Source organism: Lissotriton vulgaris, chromosome 3_1 (assembly GCF_964263255.1).
Source record: "Lissotriton vulgaris chromosome 3_1, aLisVul1.2, whole genome shotgun sequence".
NCBI classification, from domain to species: Eukaryota; Metazoa; Chordata; class Amphibia; order Caudata; family Salamandridae; genus Lissotriton; species Lissotriton vulgaris.
The window spans coordinates 1805038360-1805065547 of record NC_141689.1 but is presented as its reverse complement, the minus strand read 5'-3'; the positions used below and the strand labels follow the sequence as shown (position 1 = coordinate 1805065547).

At 42.4% G+C, this 27188-nt stretch overlaps 1 protein-coding gene across 1 annotated transcript in view; it reads left to right on the top strand.

The window, feature by feature from the left end:
* FREM3 (FRAS1 related extracellular matrix 3) overlaps nucleotides 1-27188 on the top strand; it is a 229581-nt gene that overhangs the window by 82856 nt on the left and 119537 nt on the right. The window contains exon 3 of the mRNA XM_086962240.1: nucleotides 15059-15205. Within this exon, the coding sequence (XP_086818366.1) occupies nucleotides 15059-15205 (147 nt within the window). The remainder of the gene's footprint in view (nucleotides 1-15058; nucleotides 15206-27188) is intronic.

Sequence of the window (27188 nt, the reverse complement as noted above, 5' to 3'; positions counted from 1 at the left end):
AGCCGTCCCCTGTACTCTGAGGGGGCGTGTCTGGGTGAAAGGGCATCTGCTGAAAGAGAGGGATCGCTGCATGGGTCACTTCATTAGGCCCACCCATCGTGTCCTGCTGCTCCTATTCCACACTGTGTGTTCTCGGATCACTAAGCCAGAATTGTCATTGTATTCTGACCAAACCATGCCATGATGTCAAACAGGGCGCGCCTGCTCCCATTAGCATCATCCTGGTTACACACAATAATATGGAGGAGCATAAAAAGAGTCCTTGCTTTTTTTCTGGAACCTCCTGCATCTCTCTGCCTTTACTTTACTGACTTCATAGCCGCCATCTTCTTTGGTCAAGGTCAAGCATCCAGTCAGGCTTTTCCCCGCCTTTTGTGTCCTCAATTTAAGAATATATCTACTAATTTCCTTTCCCAGAAACGGTCTGCGGTCACTATAGGAGCACACCTCTATAACGAGCATGACTCTGAGGGCATGCACGAGTCACGCCCCTGGAACAGAGACCCCCATCGTATTGCTGATGCTAAGAAAACTACTCCTGCAACATGGATGTGGGGGTGGCGTAGCGAGGGCCAGAGCCATGTTTGAAGCAGTGGTGCAGCCCAGCTTCTTTTGTTTGATGACTCAGTAGCCAGTGCACTAGACCCCCAATCTTCCATTAGTAAAGGCCTTGATATCGGGGCTCAGCAGATAAACAACATATTACCCCTATTTTGATGAAATTTGTGGAAAATGAAATGAGTTAAAGAAAAAAAACAATATTAATGAATTCCTGGGAACCAAGCGTTAGTTTCTCCCAATAATATTTCTCATCAATAATTTTGCTGCAAATGTTTCGATGATATTATCAATGATGTGATAAAAAATATTATGAGTGATGTACTATGTGTGGTAATTAGCAGTACATGGCTAGGGCGTGAGTAATAGTTACCTTAGGGCACGAGTTATAGTTACTTGAGATAACTCTAATTATAACTGGTGAATTTCTGTGGTTTCTAGAGTTTAAAACATTATGTTGTTACTGAACATTTCACCTAACTATTTCGCTACTTTAACCTTTAATTTTTTCTGTGAATTTCCAGTTTTTTTTAACATAAAGTAATATTGAATTACAATATGTAATTTCAACTGCAGACCACTCATGGCCTCTGGCTGTGTGCTGCGGAAGATGTCTGCAGCTAACTCCATGCTGCGTAGGGGGGGATTGGCCAAAAGGCCAGGCCCTGTGGACAACCCCCCAAAGGCAGTCAACCTCTCACTGCACATTGCCTTCAGCCGTGCACAGGGGGTGGTGGGCCTCATGCCCTTGCAACCTCATTCTCCAGGGCCCAGCATGATATTTAGGCGGAGGAGGAGGGCATTCACTTCACCTCACCAGGCCGGTTTTAGCTCTAAAGACTAAATCCTATGGGACCATGAGACATTTTTAGGAGGAGGGGGCACCCCATTCCCCAAGGCCTGGCATTTGATGGGGGGTGGCACACAACGACCCTCCCCAGGTCGCTATGGGCCCTGGGGAAACCATCACGCCGGTTTTAATGTTAAGGGGAGACGGCATGCGCCCCCACTTCCTCAGCCAATTTCAGTTTGAAACCTCTGGTTCATGGGTGTGGGCACCCTGGGACATAGCTGCTGAGCAGGTCCCGGGGATGGCCTCCGCAGGGCCATTAAACGCTCAGCGAGGGAGGCCGCGCGTCCCCCTCCCTTTTTCTAGAGTTCCTGGCCCATAGAGCAGGGATCTCCAACCTTTTCTGTAACAAGAGCTACTTATTTTCTATGGAAATCTTCCTGAGGTAGTAATATTATTAGAGATGTAATAGTTACCACATCAGACAAGACTACATTAGTGGCTCCCATATGTGAAGATAACCAGCAGTGATCCCTTCAGTGCATCAGGCACATGTTCCTAGCAGTATCTTAAAAATGCTTTATTAACGTGGAGTGCCTCTTCAGGGTTAATATTTAACAGCCAGAGGTTCAATGCCCCTGGCACCAAGTTAATAATATTGGTAAAAAATCTCACCAACACCGTTTAATTTTTTTTCACTCAAATAACAGCTTTAAATATATTTTGAGAAACTCAACCATTTTCTTCCATACATCAGCTTATGAGCTCTATAAAATACACACATTTTCATCTCAAATATGGGCTTTTCAATTGTGCTATACTTATATAATTCAACCAAGCACACATTTCTAATTCAGTAGGTTAGGCTGCACACAAAAGACCCACTTGCAGGTAGCTAGAGCGCTAACAGTAGCTCATGAGCTACTCATGGAAGAAGCCTGCTCTAGAGGGTCAAGGAGGGGTGCTGCATTGCCTCCCTTCCCTTAAATCACATGGCCAGGCCCCAGGGGATGGGGTCCCCAGGGCACAAATCAGCTCGGGGAGGGAGGACTCCGTACCTTCCTCCAGGTTTTCTAATACGGCCGGGTCCCCGGGCAGAAGTCAGCCGGTGGTCCACGTGATTCCTCCCACTTTACAAATATGGCCGGGCCCCATGGGATGAGGTCCGCTGGCCCGAAATCGTCCCGGGGAGGGGGACTGCGTGCACTCATCCCCCTTTACAATGTTGCCAGGCCCCAAGGAATGGGGTCCCTGGGACCAAAAATGTTCCAGGGATGGGCCCTACGTACACCTCTTCCCCAGAAAATAGAGCCAGAACCCGGTGGATGGGAACCCCAGGGCCAAAATCAGCCTGGGAGGGGGGCTGTTCGTGCCCCCTCACCTAAAATATAAACATGTGTTCCTCCTCAGGAATTGGCCTATCCAGGGAGCTTATAAAAAATCCCCGGAGACCGAGCTTGTTTTTAAAAAAATTAATTTTTCTCCAGACTCTTGGACCCTCTGTGAATTTGATTTTAAAAAAACGTTTTTTTCCTGAGGCAGGGGTCAGTGTATTCCTACCCTGCCCCCTTTTGCCCTTTTAAAAAAAATCTTAGGACTCAGGGCCAAGTGCCGATTCCTAAGATGGCTGCTACCACTTCCTGTTTTAGGTGGTGACAGCCAATCAGATCCCAGTTTGAGATCAGTTGAGATCCACGGAGCCTCTGCGACCCTAGATATGCAGAGTTTTTGAGCATTAATTGCTAAAAAAATTAAAGAACGGATTTACACCAAGACACACAAAGATTTCTTTCTGGACCTCGACCTAGCTTTCTGCCAAATTAAGTGTAAACCAATTTAGCTGCTTAGGCTGTAGCTATGTCTAAAGATCCTGTGGGGAAATGATTGGTAAAAACATGTTTAGGACCCCCTTTTTTTCTCAGGATCTCTTGACGGATCACCCGAAACTTTCCATGGGCAAACTAAGCGAAAAAGAGCATTTTTGGGGAAAGTTTAGTGGAGATTTTTCAAACCGCATCAAAGTTAATAGCAATACAAAAATGCGTTTCTTAAGGAAACATGATCCTAACTATAACTACCCAGTGGGTGATGTGTATGTGTATTGTGTGTATCTATATCTATATCTATATCTATATCGATATATATATATATATATATATATATATATATATATATATATATATATATAATTACATATATTTATACACGGATGTATGACGTTACATTACGACGCGTACTTTGACAACGCGCACCGTTACAACGCTACTTTTACAACGCAAGTCGGGGGGCGCTGGATAGTAAATAGTTTTATTTACTATTCCAACTCCAGTCCCCGTGGACTCTAGGGAAGGAGTTGCATAGTAAATAAACTATTTACTATCCTGGAGCGCCCCCCGGCGCAAGTCGTTGTAACGACTTGCGTTGTAAAAGTAGCGTGGTAACAGTACCGCATTGTTAAAGTTTCGTCGTAAAGGATGTTCCCCTTTATACACACACATACATACCTACATACATATACATACGCAAAAGATGATTTAAACACAATGTTCAACACAACCATGCTGTAATACTATGTGTGCTGTGAATTTCTAATGTTTTTGCATTCCTGTCCTTCATGAAATCGGAAGTGCACTACAGCTCGATGACGGCATTCTTGAACACCTGTATGTTTAAAGGTTTGTTGATGATTGGAAGGATACGTTTCATCAGTCTGTTGCCTGTTGCTGAAAGGCTAGTGACTGTTTTGGTTGGCAAGGAGAAAGTAGGATGCCGCATCTCTCAACCCAGTCACACTGTCATCTCCTCTTTCCAAAGGGGGGCCCATTTCGCATTTCTGCGTCGCTCATGTGGAAACCGCTCACTTTAGTATGTTTCCAGCCAGATCAGGGAGATGATTATGCAACCAAGGGTTACAGTAGCTGCCAAGATCGGTATCAAATAATAAATTATCCACACCAAACATGAATGGCCTCTTGCGTGCACTTGCGCCTGGCCTCGCACGGAGTCCTCGCGTACAGTAGGAGAACTGTAAACACGCGCCCCGGGGCTGACTGACTGGCTGCAGGAAGCAGGTGAGTCATAAATAACACGCATTTCACCTGTCTTCGGGCCCAGGTGTCCGGGTTAATGAGCCTTTGGCTTTTAAAGTTCACCTTTGGTTTAAAATAAATGGCGCCAATTGATCAGATGCGGATAAGTGAGTCGGGAACGTGCTGCGTCAAGCAACTGCGTGCAGCCGCCATCTGCCTTGACATCCGTCACAGAGCGTTGTGAGGGGGAGAAGAAACGGGGTACGTCATGCCACATTCCGATCGAGTGCTGATTGGTGGCATGTGATTTGTATTTTCTATTTTGGATTTGTCATAACTGTAATCTTCCTTTGCGGACGAATCCAAGCAGCCACTTCAATTATTTAACCTGTTGGTGAAACATTGCTTTGGAATATATTGCAAAACATTGATCAAAGCCAGTTTTCTAAAAGACATCGTAATAAATTGCTACCAATTAAATATATAAAAAAAATATCCATAAAAAATGGCTGACAGCACTAGATCTAGAAGGTCACAGTGGTGCCAGCTCGCGCCATTAAAAACACATTGTATTGATTATCAGAATGGGATAAAAATATCAATGCAGGAGGCAAAATTGTTCCGACTGTTTGTTTTCTAAATCCAAAACAGAATACAATATCGATTATGTGGCAATTCGGGCAATATATACAGTGAGAGAGAAACTCAGTCTGAGGCAATATACACTGTTTATTGCTTCACCACAAAAATCCGTGCAAGGATTTTCGGCGCGGCAGGCAAGATTGTATTTTAGCTGCCGGAGTTCTCCATCACCACTGAAAAGTAGCAGATTCAGGGTTTTTGCTCAGTGATATAGTGTGACCACAAGGTGGCACTCTATAGCTGCTGGTTTACCTCACCTAAAGGGAACTCAGCACACCCTGCCACCGTAAATGGAGGCGCAATCAGAAGTTGTGGCTGTCAGTGCTTAATTTGTAAAAAATAAATAAGTGCCAGGGCTCCGGTCAAGAGGCCACTGCAGCTTGTACCACCCATTGCCCCTGCCATGCTGCAAATGATAGTAACAACACACGTGCTAACCATCCCACTCCTAAAAGTGCTGTAATTCTATCTATAGCAGGCCCCCAAAGTTATAAGATTGGCTTGGTCAGCAGGTTATAGTATTTTCAATATATATTGAATGAACAATTAACTGTGCTGCTGAGGTCTCCTCTAAATTAGACAGACAGCACCACCTTGTGGCAGACTGTCACAAGCGCAGGTGCTGACAATTAAGTGCGTTGCTGAGCACCAGAAACCACTGGCTCAAATTAAGAACTGTGTACACTGTCACACAGGAGCTCCTACTTGAAGATTTAGCAGTTGTAAGTAAGACCTGAGCCTGCTGCGCCTCATGTTGCTTCAAGTGTCAATGTGTCCAGCAGAAGACACTCACAACCAACCACTGACACAATTGCTCTATTGGTAGTGGTTATTTTTACTGGGAAAGCTCAGAGAGTAACAAAGACGAAAAGGGTGCGAATACCCCAAAAAATATGGCGAGCAAAAAATAGAGGGGATACGTACACTGTATTCCTTCATTTCTACAGTTGTAGCCAGTGAAGCTTGTCTGGTCGCTTAAGAGCTCTTAACTACACTATAACATGACACGATGAAGTGAGTCTGTCATTTGTTACCCTCAATTGTCTTCATGCAGCTGAAATTCTTTAAAGCTGCTTGCAAAGGTTTCACTCCCATAACATGGGATCCACTTCCCTAAAATAAGGATACCACACCTCATATATCAGTTATTGCGCTTTCCACAGATCTCCCAATTGTTTTCAGGATTCACAAAATGCCATGGGTTTTTACACCTCGGAAATCTACACACGTGAATTACAGATAATGCATAGAAGTAAGTATCGTATATATGTACAGTTGGACATTTTCAATGTTTTTTTCTCCAAATGGAAAACATATTTTCTATTTAAAGAAACATTTACTCCCATGTCCACTAAAAATATGGAGTTATGTTGCACAATTTCCTCCCTGTATGAAGACATATTCCAACCATTTCGCAATAAAATTTACAGCGGCATAATGGGTGGGAAATTTACTCTAAATGTTTGTGTGAAAACTCATAACTTATGAGTTTGGTTTTCCCAAACATTCCAATAGCCACTACCCTCTAAACGCCCATTTTCCTACCACTTAGTTGAGTTTGCAACTTAGATATTTTAGTCAACCTAGTAATAAGTGGGAAGTGCAAACTGACTTTCAAACGTTTAATAATGGGAAACTCACATTAGAATTTCTAAGTCGCTTATGACTTAAAAAAGGTCATTGGTTTGTACTTTCGAGGCTTCGGAGGGTACATTACTTTTCATGACATTGCTCATGGCGTCACGATATTTCCTACTAATTGACCTTGTAGTTGGAATGGACTCTCTAGTAACTGCGCTTTCAATCCATGTACTCTACAGCTTTGCTTGTGCAGCTACGCTGTTCCACCTATAGTGGCTTTCAGTTGTGCTCTGTCTTAGGCAGGCCTAAATATTACTATTACGTATATGCTTTCTCCTCCTCCTTATTATTTTCATTTAATTTCTTGCTGTTCGCATTGACTATATAATTGTGTCACTTTTATTTCACTCCATTTTTGTCATTCATTATCGTTCTTATATCTGGCATAAGCTTTCAATATCTCTTTTTGGCTTATGTTTTTGGTCTTGCTAGAGACAGATTTAGCTCTCTTGCCAGCCTCATTTAATAAAACATTAAATCATATATACATTCATACATAGAGGGGGTTTGGGTAGCCCTCTTCATCCATTGGTCTGTTTACCTGTCATTCATTCTTTGCTTACGCCTACCATAGCATACAGCCTGAGGCAATGGGTCAGCCCACTTCAGCCAATAGCTTATTTCCCATTGACAGGCATTTTGCTTGGTCGCATGTCCACATCCGACTAAAAAAAAGTGCAATTCAATGTGTCGGGTGATGTGGCAATAATGTTCCCTTTATTTTATTTTTTCATCTTCCTTGAAAGTTTCAATTATGTCTTCGGGTTATAGAAATTCAAAGTCAACACTTCCGTTTTTTTGGCACTACTAACAATCATTTTCCTACGGTGTGAGTTAAAAGTGAAAAGGGATTCTACGACTGTTTTAAGTACACCTGCCTACTAGGAAGCATACATACTCCTATATTAAAATTATACATGTAAGGTCATTTTTTGCATTTAAATATTTTGTTACAGGAGGGGGGGCAAGATGGCCAAGATGGCCGCTGAGGGTTTCAGCGAGTAAGTCGCATTCTTCACTTCTCCCTACCGCCGGTAATAGATGGATCAATGGTGGTGCCTGGCTTGAAGAGGATTGCTTTTGGTTACTTTGCACCGTGTCAGTGTGACAACTACCCCAGAAAAGGTACATTCCCTGTCGGAGAAATAAATTCGACTAAACGGGCAGTTTGGATTCTCTGGAAGAAATTATCGGAGGCTACCAGGCTGATTTTGAGATCCTGGTTTAGAATGCCGCCCCGACTGCAGCGTGTCAATGAGACTAAGGATAACAGAGACGGAAAAGATGGTAAAAGCGGAAAGCCTCCTGAGACAGATGTTACAAAAGGGCAAACATCTAAAGATAAATGTAGGATGGATACAAAGACATCATTAACTGTCGCCCAGAAGAGTGGGACTAGTATTAAGAAATCGACTGTTAAAAAAACGGGCTCAGACAACATGGCTTCAGCGAAGGAGTCAGGAAATGCTAGTAAACAAAAACCAAGAGAAAACGCGATGCGCCAGCCCTCAGTCACGGAGAGTTTTTCGATTGTACCTGTGAGTTCTAGCAGCGTCAAGATGGGGTGTAAAACTGACAGCCTCCCGGAACCCGCTGTTATAGTTGCTGGTGGAAAAGCAAGGACTGAGGATGGCGTCTACAACGCGGTACCGGGAGAGAAAGCAGGAGCGGGAGCCGGCGCCAGCGCTGGTGTGGAGGTTGCTAGGCAACTTGGAAGACCCGATGCGGGGAAGCCGGCTGAGGTAATGCCTGCTGCCGCTGATACCGCTGATGCCGTGGACGTTGCTGGAAAGCTGATCGAAGGAGTGCATGGAGTCACTCCAGGTGTGAATACAGCTAAGGCAGCTAATGGCTTAGAGCGGTTATTGGAATCTAACCGAGCAGGACAACAAAGTACAGTGAGTAAAGACCTTGGGGGATTGATAGATAACCGAGCTCTGTGTGCACAATTGCCAGATGAGGGGAATTTTGAACTACAAGCTACTGTTTCAGCTTCAGGATTGGTGACAGAATTAGACATTCAGCCAGAGACTCGAGAGCAAATGGTGATTAATGAAGGAGTGGAAGGCTTGGAAAAAACAAGGCCTGACACTTTAACATGGGCAGAGGATATGGATCTAAATATGGAAAGTGGGGGGTTTAAATCAGGAGGTGAATCCTCTACTTCTAACTCTGTCGATTTGCCTATCATTAATGAAGCGGCGTCAGCAGAAAAGTTCTACTCAGTGGAAGAAGATTCTCAGTCACAGTCACTACTTTCAGGAGAGAATAGTTCTGACGAGTCAACTGGGATAGACTCAGGTAGTAGCTCTCCAGCTCAGAAATTCACACAGAAAAAACGACTATCTAAAAGAAAACCCTCTTCAGCAAGTAGTACTACTGATCCTACTAAAAAGCTAGCTTGGGACTACTCTACCACTACGTTTTCTTTTTTAGAACAGGATAGCCCTGCTACAATGATTGGGGATCAAGGTTTTCGCAGCCTTCACAACCCCCGGTCACATTGGATTTATTGTTTAACACTTTGAAGTTAATGCAGTCTGAGGCTAGAGGGGAAAGTAGGAGGGCAAGGCATGAATCAAGGAAGGTACAGAACAAACTTAGGAAAATAAGTCAAAGACAAGATGAGATGGTTGAAAGGGTGGCCCACGTGGAGGAAAGAACTGGGAAGGTAGAGGACGACCTGAGAGGGCTGAAAATGTATAAAGAGGAACATTAGAAGGTGGCTGAAGATGTAAACTGGAAACTGGAGGACTTTGAGAATAGGCAGCGTCGTAATAACATCAGATTGCTAGGAATAGAAGAAGGACTGGAAGGATGGGACACTAGAATGTTTGTTGTGAATTTATTAAAAGGTGCTTTTCCAGAACTAACAACGTGGCAATGGGAATATGAAATTCAAAGAGCCCACCGTTTTCCATTTTACAAAAGGGGTCAGGATGGAGCCCAAGGGGGGAAACCAAGGGCAATTTTGATCTTTGTAGGGAATTTTCTTTTGCGTCAGATGATACTGGATAAGGCTAAACCTGAGTCCAGACGCACATTTCATAATGTTATGTTTTTTGCAAGGCCTGACTTTTGCCATGCTACAGTAGAGCGTAGATGGAGGTTGAGGCAGTTGATACCGATTATCTAGGCCCTGGGCTCAGAAGCTTATTTGCTATACCCTGCTAAACTGAAAATAGTAACCAAAAGCCAGGTTAAGTTTTTTTTCTCTGAGATTAAAGCAAAGGCTTACATGACGGAAGTACTGGGGCACAAGGAGTGATAATTAAATTAATTGTGATGGTATTTGGTATGAAGCTGGGGAGGAGTGGCGACTGCTGCTTCCCTGGCGATCACATATAGGTCATGAGTGACCTATTTGCCTGTAGGGGAGGGTGGGGGAGGGGTAGCTTAGGGTGGGTCAGGGGGGGACAGAAAGGGGGAGGGGAGAAAATGGTACACATCATACGCACAGAGATACAGTGAGAGACAAGCTCAGTTCTTAAGCAAAAGGTGGAACAAGGAAATAAAGAAAGAAAAAGGAAACTGGAAAGGGAAGATGGTTTTGACGTTTGAGGTTTTTTAATGACTTGTCGAATTATATCAATGAATGTTTGTGGTCTTAATGACCTTCAGAAGAGACTACGTGTCTCTGCTTTTTGTAAGGCATTATATCCAGATTTGATTTGTCTGCAGGAGACTCATGTTGAGGGAGGTAAGGGTTTTCTGCTGGAGCAATTGGGTTTTGAAGTATTGGCATACACTAAACAAGCCTCAAAAACACGGGGAGTTGCAATTTTGGGTAGGGGGAGAGAATGTACGGTGATCAGGAGTAAAGTAGACACATGGGGAAGGTGGGTCATCGTGGAAGTAGTGTTTAGAGGAGCTAGATTTACTCTAGTTTCTGTGTATGGCTCAACGTGTGATGAGCCAGATATATTTCAATTTCTGGATCAGGAGTTGACGACTTGGGTGGAACCCATTGTTTGCTGTGGGGATTTCAACATCAATCGCCCTGCTAGTGTTGAGCTACAAAGGGATCATGGCTATACTGGGCGTAAGAAAAGGGTGCATGGGGCTATAGTAGATTTGGCTGAGCATAATGCTCTATCAGATGTATGGGCTAATTTACACCCAATGAGTGATGGTGATACCTTTTTTTCTGCACCATATAGAATCACTGTTAGGCTAGATTATTTCTTAATCTCTAATGTTTTGCTCTCAAATGTACGTATTAGAAAGTTACCACTCCTGATGTCGGATCATAACCCACTGCTATTGACATTGAATCTTAACTGCATTGTAAGGAAAACATATAAATGGACATTTGAGAGGGCTTTGTTAAAAGATGAGAATTATTGTAAGCACATGGAGAAATGGATAACCGAGTTCTGGCTTAATAACAAGGGTAGTGCCAGCAGTGGCAACATTTGGGATGCCTTTAAAGCAGGAATAAGAGGTGAGACAATTAGCTTTACAACATTTAGACAGAAGAGTGAAAGAGAGAGGACGGAACAACAAATGAACTCACTCCTGGCTGCAGAGGCAGAACTTAGTAGACTAATTATATGTGGGAGCCCATTGGATCAAAAAATCTTGGAAATAATGATGTTAAAGAGTGAAATTGCTGAAAGAGTTACTAGCAAAACGGCTGCAAATTATCTTGCAAAAAAGGAACAGGTGTTTGAGTATAGTGAAAGGGTGGGACATATTCTCGCTGTTAGAACCAGACAAAAAGTTAATGCTGGGGATATTAAAAACATGGTAGATAATTCAGGAAATGTGATTTTAGACTCGGAAGGTATAAGGAATGAATTCTGGAAATACTATACGGATTTGTATGATTCTGAAGCTAGGGTGGGCAGAGATGAAATAAGAGATTATTTGGAAAATATTCAACCAGATGTATTGGAACTGGAAGATCAGATTAAGTTGGACTCTGTTATAACGTTAGATGAAGTGACGACAGCCTTATCAGAACTCCCATCCTCTAAGGCCGCAGGACCGGACCTTATTCCGATTGAATTTTATAAAACTTTTTATTCAATTATAAGATTGGAGTTACTGGATACCCTTGTACAAGCACAGAGGGAAGTGTCAGTCCCAGAGTCATGGGGGGGCACTGAAATTATAGTTATTCTAAAGAAAGGTAAGCCAGCTACAGCCCCAGGGTCATATAGACCAATCGCTCTAATGAATGCGGATGTGAAACTGTACTCTAAAATATTGGCAACAAGGCTGTCCACTGTTATAGATAAATTAGTTTCTCCAGATCAGCATGGATTTATCCCCGGAAAGGGCACTATAACACATGTTAGAACAGTGATTACCTGCTTTGATGCCATGGAGGTTGCCGGCGGCCCTGTAGCAGCCTTATTCCTCGACGCCGAGAAGGCTTTTGACAGGGTCGCATGGGATTATCTGTGGGAAATAATGAAATCGTATGGCTTTGGTGATAATTATATTAGGGCAATCCAGGTACTATATAAGGCACCAACAGCTAGAATTAAGGTAAATCGAGACCTAACCGCGATTGTACAAATTAAAAGAGGTACTAGACAGGGCTGCCCTAGTTCCCCTCTCCTTTTTGCACTGTATATGGACCCGTATCTGCGCTATTTGAAACTTAATCCTAATATCCCTCCTCTTTATTCAAATGGATTAGAGGTTAACGTATTAGCGTATGCAGATGACTTTGCTATAATCACCACAGATCCATCTAAAGCAATGGGTGAGATCGAGTTGGAGGCTAGTAAATTTGGCAGAATATCTGGGTACAAATTAAACAGTGCAAAAACACAGATTATAAAAAATGCAAGGGTTCAATGTAATGATACACGGGTGGTCTCAGCAGCAGTGTATCTAGGAGTTGAGATTTCACCTAATCTGGATACCGTGGTAGAGCGGAATATTTCCCCTCTAATGAGGAGAGTAAGTTTAGAATTGGGCACAATAAACAACCTTAGGCTTACGTTAGTTGGTCGTACAAATGTAATAAAAATGCTTATGCTCCCCAAATTTCTTTATTTTTTTCGCACCATTCCTCTATTGTTTGAATCAATCTGGTTCAATAAGCTGGAATCAATTTTAAATAAATGTATATGGTCATATGGGAAGACCAGAAGGGCCTACAAGTTTATGACTTTGCCGAGCGCTAGCGGAGGTTGGGGGGTTCCGGACTTTAGATTATATTATTTGGCCTCTGTACTGCAATTCACCCAGGGTTTGATGGGTGCAAGTGAATTAGATATGAATGTTAAATCCTTTTCAACAATGGTATATTCTCTTGTAATGGGGGCAGATACTGCAAATGCTTTTCTAAATTGTGCTGATTTCTCTTACTACAAACGTACACGTTTTAAAACAGTTAAGGCTGCATATAACACCTGGATAGCGGTAGCAAAAAAATGCGGATTGGGTAGATATAATAGGTATACTAGAATATATAGGAATAAAACACTACCATCTTTAATCTTCTCTGATTCTATAATGGCAGAATGGGACATGAAAGGTATCAAAAAAATAGGAGACCTGCTGGGGCTAGACGGAAACATTTTACAATTTTCAGATTTGATGTCAAAATACAATATAACAAGAAATAGTTTTTTTAAGTATTTGCAGATTAGGAGTTTTTTTTGTAAGAAAAAAGGAGGAGAAGGCGGATTTGGGAAAAATAACCTTATGGAATCTATAGAACAAGGTGGAGAGTGTTCTATACGTTACTTTTATGCTAGCTTGGCAGAATTAAAAAAAGATGATACTGGGAAATTCGGGGACAAATGGGCAGGGAAATTAGGGACGCAGAGTCAGTGTTTCTTGGATTCACTGGATTTAGGATGTTCTGTTCTGTGTTCTGCCTCGCTTCAATCTCAACATTTTAAAACTTTATATCAACTTTATCATACACCGGATCGAATTGCACATTGGGGTGCGACTACAGGGACTACCTGTTTTCGTTGCAGTGCACCGGCAGCAGATAGTATTCACATTTTCGCACTTTGTCCACAATTAAATAATTTACGGAAGGGAATTGAAGAATTTATGTGTCACACATTTGGTTTAAATGTGATTCTAACACCAACTGTAATTATGTTAGGGGTTAGGGGATTTAGTGGTGACAATATTGAATTTTTATTTTTAGCAATGGCAGTGTATAGGTTATTAATTGCTAGAGCGTGGCTGGATCCTCTCCCTCCTACAACACAACAATGGATTGCTTTATTATTAGGGACATTTAACCTTGAAAAGGGTATATATGCTAGGAATGGTAAAAGAGTAAGAAGACTGGGTATGAAAATATGGGAACCTGTCTATCACTGGAAAGAGAGATTAAGTGCAAGTCATGGTTAATAATATCTTGTTTCTCTACATTTATATGTTCTTTTTTTCTTGTAATTATAAGTAGCGGGAAAGATTTGATAAAGGACACACAGTATCTTTTCATAGTAATTCTTTGTTTATTTAATCTTTGTATCAAAATCTCTGTTTATACAATTTGCATTTTCTGTATGTTGTGTGCCAATGAAACAATTTTTTAATAAAAATATTAAAAAAATATATATATATATTTTGTTACAAACATATTGCTAGGTTTAGATGCCATATGTTTTCCTTTTTTTCCTCTATCATTTATGGGGCAAATGTTTGCAAATCATTTTTTTTTAATGACACGATCTTGCAATGGCCAGATCTACTGGCTCTCCAATGCTAGTTAATGTTGACGACGGAGGGACCTCTGCTTGGTGGTCTACGCACATCTGTCATGACACAAACGTATTCATTCTTCTAATCACTGATGGCTTCTGTGCAGGCAGAGCATTATTAAGGTGCCTTACAGCATGTTTATTTCTTCACATTCAGAGTTATGTTTTTTGGACTGGTTTAAAGTCAGTTTCAGCTTTCAACAGACAAATGAAAAACCCCAAAAAGTTTTTTTTTTTAAACATATATACTTTATATACTTGTTCTATTTCTAAGCACAATTGTCTACTAGGGATAAAACGTGCTGCTGTACTTTAATATTATAAAATGGTTAATGTTTTTTAAATTACAATGTGTACTGCAAGCTTATTGCCACAACGTTCAGGCAGCAGCATGTTTTCTTTTTCTTGCTTTTTTTTTTATTTTTGTGGCATATAGCTGCAATAAAAATGTTTAAAAAAACATTAAATCCAGCTTGCCATGATCACACTTATTGGCTTTGTCAGTTGCTTGTCCATAAATTTAATTCACCTGACTCGGTTTGACTTTGTCATTTCATGTTGTTTGCACCTGGAAAGAAGATTTTTCAATATCTTTGGCATTACAACATAATATCAATAAATCCTTTCTAAATCAGCTGCATACAATTAAGTGACATTTTGATCTAAACAATAATAGTGATCTGGGTTTTTCTATGTCCTATAAACTACAGGAGGAAACAAGCTAAAGAAACAGCCCTTCCGCCTGAACTGGGCTTGGATTTCTCTGGACAAAGACTACTATCTGGTTGACGAGGACTCCAAGTTCTTGGAAGTGACCCTCAAGCGGAGGGGCTACCTGGGAGAGACATCCTTCATCAGTGAGTAACAGTTCACATATTTTATATATTTCTTTCTTTCAAGGGCTTTTCAAGGCAGCCATATTCTGCATTCCGACTTCTCTATTGTGATTAGAAAAACACAAACCAAAAAAAATGGATTATGAAGTGGCCCACCGCTTTCATAGGGCCTTTAAAGTGGGGGCTGAAATCAGTCGTTTTCTTCATCCCTCTGCATGAATTAAGTTCACACTTAGCTTTTTGCCTTTACTGAATTATCCCAATAGGACAACAGCCTTGACTGAATTATCCCAATCGGACATGATTACCAGTCAGGTTTTTGGAAACATTTGGGATTATTTCTAAGATCTTGCGCCAGCGCTTGTATGGTACTAAGCGACACAAAGCATTGTATCTTTTCACTTACTATTATAAAAGCCCATTGGCGCAGTCTTAAAGTGTGCTGCACCCTAAGGGCCAGGCGCAATTCTTAATAAATCTAGGCCATTTGTCTCTGGTGGTTCTACCTTCTTGCTTCCAGGTGTCTCAACACATTGATCTTAGCTCACTTAGGGCCAGATGTCCGCACCTTTAGAATCGCGATTTCCAAATAGGATTTTTTTCTTAATTGCTATTTGTTCATTGCTTTTTCTAAATGTATGAAAGTTTTCTTTTTAAATTAGTGATTTGTAGTGGGTTGCAAATCAACTTACCTCATGAATATTAACAGGGCAGGTCGCAATGTGCACCCCACTAGGAAATTCTGCCTTCACAGGGATGGTGAGCTGTTTGCGTCAGCAGACCACCACGTCTGTGATTACTTTATGCTCAGCCAACCACAATCTGCTGTGCATCCCCAAGATTAAAAAGACTAGAACTGGTGGGGCTTCTTCTCTTATATGGTCCTGAAACTATGGAACTAGCAACCGATCATATTAGATGTGTTATATCAGAGAATGCATCAAAGAGCCTTCTGCAGACCCACCTTTTCAAAGAGAACTAATCTCGGCCAGTCCCTCATCCATCTACTCATCTTAGTTGCATCCAACTGTCATCTAGCTCCAGGATGCTCATTTATGGAGCAGCTGTTTTGCACTTTATAAATTCATTTCATTCAATCATTAATTTAAAAAAAAAAAAATGTATGTAGCCGTTTTCCTAAAAAGAAAACGGCACTACTCCGGACCTTAAAGAAAATGGAGTTAATCCGTTCTCCAATAAAGGCAGCATAATGGCGCAACGCACCAGGGAGAAGCGGTGCAAAGCAAAGAGGCTGCCAATGGCATCTTCTCCTGGTGGAATGCTCTTCTTATTACAGGACTTCAAGGCTCTTCTCTTTCACTCCTTGCTCTTAAATTAGATCCCGTCTTTTAAACGCAGCCCTGGTGGTCGATGGGCTCATCAGTTTCTGGGTCATCACCCCCAAAGTAATCTCCCTGTTTCTGCATATAAATGATTTCCTACTTTTAGGAAAGCCTTATAAAGTTTTCTTGTCTCACTCTGATAACCCACATAGGTCTTTCCATCCGAACATTACCTGCTCTATGGATGGAGGAGGCCCGGATACACTGAATAACCCTCCCTGTCCAATAGTTGAGCTTTTATCAATACATTTTGTCTCCTCTTTCCATTAAAAGACAGACCTATTTTTATTGAGTTTTGGCTTCTGTCACAGGAGTCCCTAAAGGATATCTTCTGCGGGTTATACAAACCAGTTGAAAGACTGGCACTTCAGGGGTGACTATTTTGAGATCAGTGTACTCTCTGGGGAATCAAATACTGTTTATATTTGATCAAAGTTGACTGTCTTTATTTATAATGATTTGCCCTGAGTTGATTCCTCGCACTGCTCTGCTGGCTCCTGCTGGCACTGGGAGCGGGTTAGTAGCCACCTCGCCATGCGGCTGTCTTGCTAATTTGTCTCCACTACTGCTTTCAGTCCTATTCGACACCCAGTAAATTCAGGGTATGGAACCATTTGTCCCACAATGGGCATGATTATGAGTAAGGCGGAGACGAAATTCCATGTGGAATTCCGCTCCAGCTGGTAGTGACTGGGCCTGTATTCCCGCATCCATTTTTCTTGGGTGTTGGAACACCAGACACGTTTTTAATGGGTGGTAATTCCACCCAGTAAAATCGCATGAGGCTTCGGCCACAGCAGCAGCAGCACAGCCTCTTCCGTCGTTTTTTTTTCTGGAAGGGAGTAACATTCTACCTTCCCTCCTGCCAGGCATTATCTGTCCCTTCCCTTTACTTCTGCCCACTCCCCCTTCCTTCCTTACCAAGAGAGGGGTCCCTGCATGCATTGAACACCTGCTCAGAGCAGGTGGTAATCCTATGCATTAAACCATATTTCCTTGTGTTTTCATGACCGGACAATCCGGTTCCATATGGTAATTCTCCATTCCATGGGGTTTAACTTGAAATTGCACGATACTCGTGCGATGTTACCAAAAGGTATTATAAATTTCGCATGTACATTTACCACCCAGCCTGTAGCATGCAAGTAGGCCACATCTGACATCGGAATCAATGAAGCGCTGAGTGGTCGTCCGGGCAGTTTCAACAAGAAAGGCACTGATGACTGAGAGGCATAAACCCCTGCACCTCACACCAAGACCTGGCTGGAGGTAGCAAGATAATTACTCAGCTCACATGGTGGGTTTGCAACTGTGCTGATCTATGTGGTGAAGGAGTAGTACCGAGTGCCATGACCAAGAGAGAAACACATGAATATGGTAGACATGGGGCGTGCAAAAACCTGTTCCATATGGAATCCTTATCATAAGGCAAGAAATCCCATGCTTTGCTTTGACACTGGAGCTGCACTGCACAAACTGTCCAGCTATGAGTTATGCACCTAAATCCTATGTGCAGGAAGATGTTGTCATTGATTGAACACTGTTTATTCAGCCCCCATGGCTACACAAAGTTTATGTGCCATGTTGTTTGAGATTCCACAACTCACAATGTCAGTAAAGATCTTGCATCAGTAAAAATGGGGCTGGGAAGACATTCTAAAGCAGCTAAAAGATCAACAAGCGGTGAACTATTTATTGAATAAAATAATTGTGACCAGACAAAATGTATGAAATGTGCTAATACCTTCATGGTATATTTGAGCCATGTGCCCCTTTACACCGCTGAAGGTGGCATGGCATATAAACATGGTAACGGGATTTCTAAAGAATCAGCAGCTTCTTGTAAAGAGAGTCAAGACGTCCACAAGCAGTATGTTACATGTATGTTCATGTGAACAGTACCCTCACTCTAAACCTGGACGGAATTATAGAAGAGCCATGCAACTGATATATGACTCAGGGGTGCATATTGTTCACCAGGTTTTTGGGTTCTGCGGGTAGTTTTGTTGTGTGACTGTGTATTAATAGCGCTCATCGCAAAATTCCAATTGGGAAGGTGGGGGTCACAGAAAGACCGGCCTAATCAATATTAGTTAAACTGATCACTATAAACGACGCTTTGTGATTGGCTAAAAACGCAGAGATGGTGGCCTGCAAGGAACAGCAGACAACCGTTACTATATTTGCATCCCTAAGTGGGAAGCATTGTTGAAAAGCAGCCCAGGTTCCCGAAAGGAAGAGGTGCCGCTTTCATAAAAAGTGTTTCCAAAGTGGGGTCACATCGGGGAGAGCAGGCAGTGATCTCCCGGACCACACCCTGCTCCCCCCTTGACTATTTGACATAATTCCCAAAGGGTGGGGCTGTCCCGATGCGGAGAGCTTCCTCCTAGCAAATAAGGTACCATCTCCTTTGAGGTGTCGGTAGATTTTTCAATCGTTTGTAAACTACCATTGAAGTCCTAAACCATTGATACATTTGATTGCGAATCGCAAATGACAGGGAACGCCACTTTCATTTCCCCTACATTTATGATTTGGAATGAGTCTCAAAGTCGCTTTGCGATTTAGAAAAGGCTTTTATGAATCGCAAAAGGAGTTTCGTGAATAGTACAAGAACACTTTGTGGGCGCAAACACTGTGAAGGCAAAATGCTTCATCTAGCCTTATGCCCCTTGAGAAGTGTGCTATAAGATTTCTACCAATGTCCTGCTAACATTTTATGCAACATACATTAAATTACTAAAATCTAGTGTGAATTTTTTAAGTGGTTTGTGAAGACATGATCAACATCTCCGACGACTGTAGATCTTTTTGCAGAAGAGTCTTGCATTGTCTCAGACAACTAAAAAGTGACGGAGGGATATGCCTGTGGCAATACATGTTAACCACTGGAAGTTTCTCTCGGTTGCATTCCATTCCATTGCTTTTTAGCTCATCTGTTCTATTACAGGACCAGCCAGCTGTATGGAAAACAGTCTTGGCCCTGGCTCGAAGGAGGAGTGCAGCCAAATTGCAAGCAACCTCATAAGCAAATCATCTTTATTAGGCATTAAGGCCCAATTCAGATGAGAAGGCCTTATTTGAATCTAGTGCCCAGAGATCTTAGGACCAAGGACTGGGTATTTACCTGGCACCTAGGGAGACATCCGTTTAGTAGAGTCTCTAATGTTGGCTAATTGGCGTCAATGTAACAAATGGCTGTTGTGCATTCTTTTTGTTTTTTCTGGGAAAAAGTGCATGGAGTCACCAGATTTAGGCCCCAATATTGAATTCCTGATAATTTCGAAAAAATGCACAAAATGTGTTTTTGCAAAACAAGTGTTTTGTTTCCCTGTTACTTACAATAAAAATGTATGTTGATGCAGTTGTTCCTTCCACGTTTCTAAGATGCCAAACGAACACTGGTAGGTTAACTTTATCCTAGAAACAGGCAAACAAACAAGGGCCCGTTTTAAGCACGGGTTTCTCGGGCTGACACCTGACCCGGGGACATGGCCGGCGTCGCTAATGGAGCGTTTATAAATGGCGCCGCAGCGTGAGTGCAGACAGGGTTACGCCGGGTCTGATTTCACACCTTGAAGCTCCCGGGGTCTTTTTGAAGGAAAGCAAGTTATCTCCGAGCCAGGTGAGAGATCTGACCTGATATCAAAGAGTTATTATCCTTGTGCTGGGAAAGGAAAACACTTAATGGCTGTCAAAGCGTGAAGGAAAATGAAAGATCAAATGAGTGTTTGTCAGATGGGTCTGGAGACAAATCTGTCGCCGGAAATGACTTCCGAGAGGATTCCCAGGAAAGCGGGAAGCGTGGTTTGCTTCATCTGCACGCTCATGGCCCATGGACGAGCAAGAGCACCTTGTTCGCTACTAGCTGTGACACATGGACTGTGGGCAGTGCTTTAAATGGGCCGGCACTGTCCAGTACGCAGTACCGGCACTTATTTATTTTAAGAGGGAGAGTAGCAGCACTTCTCAAGAGTGACGTAATACTTTTCATGGAAGAGTACCAGCACTTCTCAGAAACAGGCAGGTTCTCTGGTCCAGAGTACCTGCACTTCTATTTTTCCATTTCAAGCACTGACTGTGGGGGCTTACTGCTAACATTCTGGCCGAATGCCCACATGGTGTAATGTGACGCAAAGTATTGCGTCAAATTACTCACAATTAAATTGATCCATGGGTGCAGTGCAACACTGAGCAGTGCGACGCGAGTGCCCTTCAACGCTTAGTAAATCTGGGCCTATGGGTGCTCACATTTAGTGTAATGGTAGTATGAAGAGGAGCATGATGTGGTGTGCTTCCTCCTTTCATTGCGGGGGTGGGTACTTGTTAGCTCCAATAATTGAATGCAGAAGCCCCAAATTATGCCTTGGGCAAATTTTCCGTTACAATGGCGTGATCTTCCATAATTTAGGTAATGTGCATTACACATGTTACACGAAATTTCTGAAATTACTCTTTAAGGCCTCATTGAATAATTAAATGCCATCCGTGGCAACAACTTAGCGAAAGTGCCCAGGAACAAAACAAACAACCAAAATGCTAATTGCTGCTGTTTGCACCACAGGTGTCTTTTTAAACACAACGTTTGTCCTTCGGTGGAAAATGCATGCAGGAATGCATTTCACGCTAAAATATATAATATGCAGGTTACGCATTTTGTGTAATTATTCATTCATTCACACAATTCTTTCTAAAATTCAGTGCCGGCTGCTTACATTGCAAAGTGGTGAAGGCAGCAGGGAGAGAAATACAATAACAAAAAAGCACGGAAGACAACATTTAAAAAATATAAAATTGTACTTACATGCCACTCCAGAAGCTGCCAACTTGCTCGTCCTTCCCAATTCCTCCACGCCAACAGTCCAGGGCTGGTGCACACTGCCCAGGCTCCCAGATGCCAATCCTGACACGTCTCTTACGGTGAGAATACAATTACCCAGCATGAGATCAGGGCTGGGATTAGTCGGAGTGGACTGGTTTGGCACTCAGACTGTGCCGGTGGACTGTTCTCCACCCAACTGTGTAACACAGCCTGGGTTGGAGAGTCTGAGTGTGCATGTCAGTTTGGCCATCCTAAGACGGCTCCAAACCAACATGCGCACTTAGCAGTGCCCATTACTCCTGTCTGAAGGGAGGATGAACCCACCCCAGCTTGCTCTGGCTCAGTGAAAAATGAAATGATAATAGCACTGTTTTATTATCATATTATTTTTCACGTTTGCCTCTGCTGGCTTTCAGCAGTGGGGCGGTGCGGCTCCGCCGTAACGGAGGAGCCACCACTGCTGAAATTTCTCATAACTAACCAGAAGCGAGTTACACGAATATTATCCAACCACCCTAGGAACAAGGTAAGAAAGAAAGTGAGGTTGAGAGACAGGGAGGGGTAAGAAAGTAATAAAAGAAAAAATCTGGTGTAAATATTTCAGTAAGAAGATAACAAGCATTGGTAAATGTGTTAGGTTTTGCCTATGTGATTAATAATAAACCGCTTTTTGTTGTAAGTTTGAGCCTGCTGAGTAGTTGTACAATATAAGTTACAGAAAGTCTGTTAAAATGTTATGACTTGTTTATGTACAAAAAGGAAATATATAGTGCTGTTACTAATGGTAGAGTGCGGGTAGGTAATAGCAAATTTGTGAAAAATGATATGAAAGAAGGAAATAATAGAATTGATGCAATAGCACTATAGTATGTGTTTCGAGGAGCTCTGACAACTTTTGGGCCAGGTGCCACTGCAACAGCTACAGCATTCAAATCATGATCCTATTACCTGTAGGTAGCTGCAAGTGTGACTTCCTGTTTAGTAGTAAAATATTACAATATTAGGTGTTTAGAGGGGTTCCTAGAGCTTTGGGTCCCGGTGTCACTGGACCTGCTGCACCATTGAAACCGTAACCCTGTTATCTGCAAGATATCTTCACGTGTGACTGCCTGTTTAGTTTTAAAATTTAGAAATAATCTGGGTTTATTGGGGTCACTACAGATTTTTGCCCAGGTGCCACTGCACTTGCTGCACCATTTAAATAAAGCCCCTTTTAACTGCAAGGTAACTGCAATTCAGACTGCCTGTTTAGGAGTCAGATATGGCAATATTATGTGTTAAGAGGTGTTCTGATAACTTTTGGGCCCGGTGCTATTGCACCTGCTGCTCCATACAAATCATGACCCTGTTGTCTGAAATGTAACTGCACTTGTGGCTGCCTGTTTAGTAGTAAAATATAGCATAGCTCTTTAAAAATAATATTAACATACATGTACAATGTTTATACAACATTTAGAATTTGATCATAATGAAAAAAAAATTAAGTTAAAAAATCAATCTGATAATGCCTTCAAAGCTCAAAGAAAGGTACTGAGGCATAAATAGGAAATACCATAAATCTTCTAAGGCTAAAGCATCTGCATTGCACAAGTAAGTAGTAGAAAGCAAGCATTCCAGCATACTATGAAATGAAATGAAATGAAAATAAATGTGTTAAGCGCGGTTGCTGCCCACAGGCGTCCAAGCGCTGAGTTGAAGAAGAGATGAGACGGAACAGGGGAGATTCGGACTAGGAGGGTTTGGCGAACAGTAGTGTTTTCAACTTTTTCCGGAATGAGAGCAGGTCAGGGTTGGACCGAAGTGAGAGGGGGAGAGCATTCCAGAGCTTGGCGGTGTTCAACGAGAACAGCCTGCCCCAGGTCCTGGCTCTCTTCACTCTAGGAACAACTGCCAGGAAAGCCTCCGTAGACCGAAGGTTCCTGTTTGGGTGGTAGGGAATGACAAGGTTGTTGTTAATTGCTGATCCCGTCTTCCAAAAAGCCCGATGTGCAATACACAGCGCCTTAAATGCCACTCTTTGCCTCACTGGCAGCCAGTGCAGACTTTTCAGTCCAGGTCTGGCTGACTGGGTTCGCGGAATCTGGAGTAAGGCACGTGCAGCGCAATTTTGTACCACCTGCAGCTTCCGGAGAGTCATCTCAGGGGCCCCTACGTATAGAGCATTGTTAGAGTCCAGGCGGGACTGGATGAGGCCTTGTACTGCCACTTTTTTGGCCTCTAGAGGCAGAAGTGGGAGGACCTTCCTCAAGGTTCTGAGTAGGCCAAAGCAGGTGGCAGACAACTTAGTGGCCTGGGTGGAGAAGGATAGCTTTTTGTCCAACCATACTCCCAGGCTCTTTACACTTTCCTTGGGGGTGGGAGGAGAGCCCAGACCGCAGGGCCACAAGGAAGTGAAAGGTACTGGCGAGGCTGGACCTAGGAGCATTGTAGCAGGGTTTCCGTTCTCCCACAGAACTGTGCATAGAGATCTAGAACCTCAGTGAGTTAGGATGATCCAAAACTCATCTCAGTATAAGAAATCCCCTTACCTAGCTAGCTACAGTGTCTCATGGATCATTATGAAATGATCCATGTCTTAGACAAACCAGAACATGATCTTTAGAATACCTCAGGAATCGTGGAACACATGAACACTCTTTCGTTATATAATCATTTCAAACCAAAACTGAGAGTCAAAGAACACACGTGCAAGTTTGAAATATTTATTATTCAATGCAAGGTTCTCAAATGCAGTATCTTGTATAATACCAAAATGCATATTATAAAAATCAGAGTTAGCAGCATAGTCACTAATCCATAGTAAGCAAAAGGTGATAGCATGTTACAATGCAAAATCTATAGAAATCTATATCACCTATATTTCGCGCACCCTATTTAGCATATTATTTTATATCTAAGAAGGTCTCATTCGGGTTTTAGCAGGGCGGACCCATACCTTTAAATGTCAGTAGGAGTAGATCACATCAACAGCTACCAGCTCTCTTCATGCGCAGCACCAAGTGTCTACGTTCATTCCCTGTAACTCTATCTTAAACCCGCGTAGAGCCCAAAATGTTGGCATCAACATTATTTGTGTTATGTCTAATGTGGTGCGAGGATCAGGCCTCCCAGCAACCTTGTGTTAGGTTATTCTTAGAGTGTGCAGCTCTCAGTGTCCAGACAGTTGTACCAAGTGTACCAAGCAAAGCTGATAGCATAGTAATAACATATTATTCTCAAATAAATCACATCACCGCTTCTAGGGTGAAAGCGACAACAACAAGTAGGTGTCGTGTGCAAAACTGAAGCCGAAGGAAAAATGGCTGTTTAAACATGTAATACACTCATGCTAACTTAACGCAATATATGTAACGAAGTATCCATATGACACCCCCCCAATGATCCGAGCACCGTCAAACATAAGGGAAAGGCAATACTAAATCAGATACATAAAATGAAAGCAAAGTTCAATAATCTTGAGCTAAAATAAGCTAAAAAAATATGTATGAATGAATATGTATGAATGCCTACAGTGGCCTCAAATATAAAAAGAAAAACAAAACTTTCGAACCAAAAGTTATCCGCCCGGTCTCCAAAATATGAAATGTAGGACCAGGTCACATTAATTCAAATGTCTGTAAGAAAAAACCAAGGCACTTATCCGATATCCAAAGTCATGTGCCACATTAACATTGTTCTCAGCGACATCACATGATTGAACTCTCCATCATCTGAACACAGGTCATCCCTCCAATTCAGCAAGGGGAAAGTCATATTCCATAACAAAGCAATCTTCCCAGGCATCTCACGATTGGACAGTATATGCAAAGTAAGTTGCAACAGCCTCCAGTATGAAATCACTGCCATCATCCGAAAATAGTTCAGCAATCCAATTCAGCAATGGGAAAGAACATACGTGCTCCTCCAGCATCGGATCCTCCTGTAACGTCAGAGGACAACTCGGTGGGTTCACCAGAACGCTGTGTGTCAGAAAGGCATGCGCCGCTGCAGAGATCTCCCATTGACCCAGTACTCCATTTATCGCTGCCAAGGCCATAACTCTTTCGCCAGAACAAATCAGCTCGTGAGCCACTACGGGACGCATTAGCTGATCAAAATCGACGTCAGGAGCAGTCCTCAAGCATAGACACAAATCAATGGCCCAATCGAACTCGCAGCTCAGGCAGTGAAACACAGGTTGGACACACGTGAAGTCAGTGAACCGAAATGACAATCTATAAGCCGTGCTTAATGCTGCAAGCGGCAATGTTCCATAGTAATTGAGCATCCGATTACGGCACAGTGTCAGGAGGCGTTGAACGGCTTCTTGCGCAGGATGGGCATCCATGTTTTATAAAGAAAAACAATAACAAAAAGCCCGCAGTCACAGCCGGTAAAACAGGTAGTCCACCAAACAAACTTGAAAAAATAGAATGGAAAAACGTGGGAATGATACCAAAGATTTTCTCAAATGTAGTCACAAGGCCACTGCTAACCAATTTAAAAAAATGTGCGAGCCCAGTCGTGGAAGATGCATTAAAGATCTGGTGCACCAGCTCACAGAAATGAAACGGCAAGTCAGTATTTAAAAGCGCCTGCACCTCTGTGCGTGTGTTAGCTATGTGAAGGACATAATTTTCCCGGGCCGAACTCAGGGTCACTTGTTTTTGAGACAAAAGGGCCCTTATTCTGCTTAAACCATTGAACTTCGCCTTCAAGGTTGGTATCCGTGGCCAGATGGAGACATCTGAAGACCCATGCGTGGGTGGGTATAGAACGTTTTTGCAACACACCACACGCTCTGATACAGTTACCACATAAGCCACACCAATTAATAACCCACAACATACTTCGTTGTTCAAAAGCAAATAACTACCATTAGTCAATAATGTAAATGTGGGAACCACAGCTGGAACTGGCGTGCCTTTTAAAACGCATGCTAAATTCGGCCGGTCCTGATTACAAGAACCGTGTAACTGAATGTGTCTGCATATTAATGAATGGTCAGGTGACTGGGAGCATTCCTCACCATTAAGATTTACCTCTTTTCCATCCTTCAGACATCTGTATGTGTATGGTAACGACCATGCCTCATGGAGGAATGCATTGCCTAGTGGTTCATATCGTCCTATAGCAATATACCGCATACAATTAGTAAATTTGTATAAGGGAAATGGTAATGTAATTAATCCATGAATAAGCCACGTGGCAGTAGTGGTTTCAGCAACAGAGAAAGGTAAGGATTCTAGCTTTTCAATATGTAACATAGAAAATGATGCATCACGCATTGAAAGCATGCGTTGCTTTTCAGTCAGGTTAAAAGGGGAAAAAAGGGACGAAATGTTCAATGAGTTCCAGGGAACTCGACCAGACTTAAGCGTCTGTAGGGTCCATGCAAACTGCATTACAGAGCGTAATTGATTTTGACCATGGTATAACGTGGACACTTCATCATGCACAATATCAACAACAGAAGAAACAATATTATCCAACGTGTAAATTCTGGAAGAAAGCATGTTAATACTGTTATCGACCACTGCAAGCACTTTTTCCAAATTTGCCTGATCAATAGCTCTCAGGCGTTTAGCTGCCTCAATCTGTGAAAATTTCCAAATTTCATTGTAAACAGCATAAAGCCAGCGTTTAGACCTACCCTTAGCCGGGCCTTTTATAAAATCATTCAGCTCTATATTCTCATTCAACTGGGACAGATGTAGTTTAACTGCAGCCAAAGTGGAATGTTGTAACCAGTTCTGACACAATTTGCCCACTGAATAAGTAGTAACAGTGTGATCTGTTTCAAAACGGGGATCTGGCCTGATGTGTGTAAAACCTTCAGACAAACCCAAAAAACGACGTT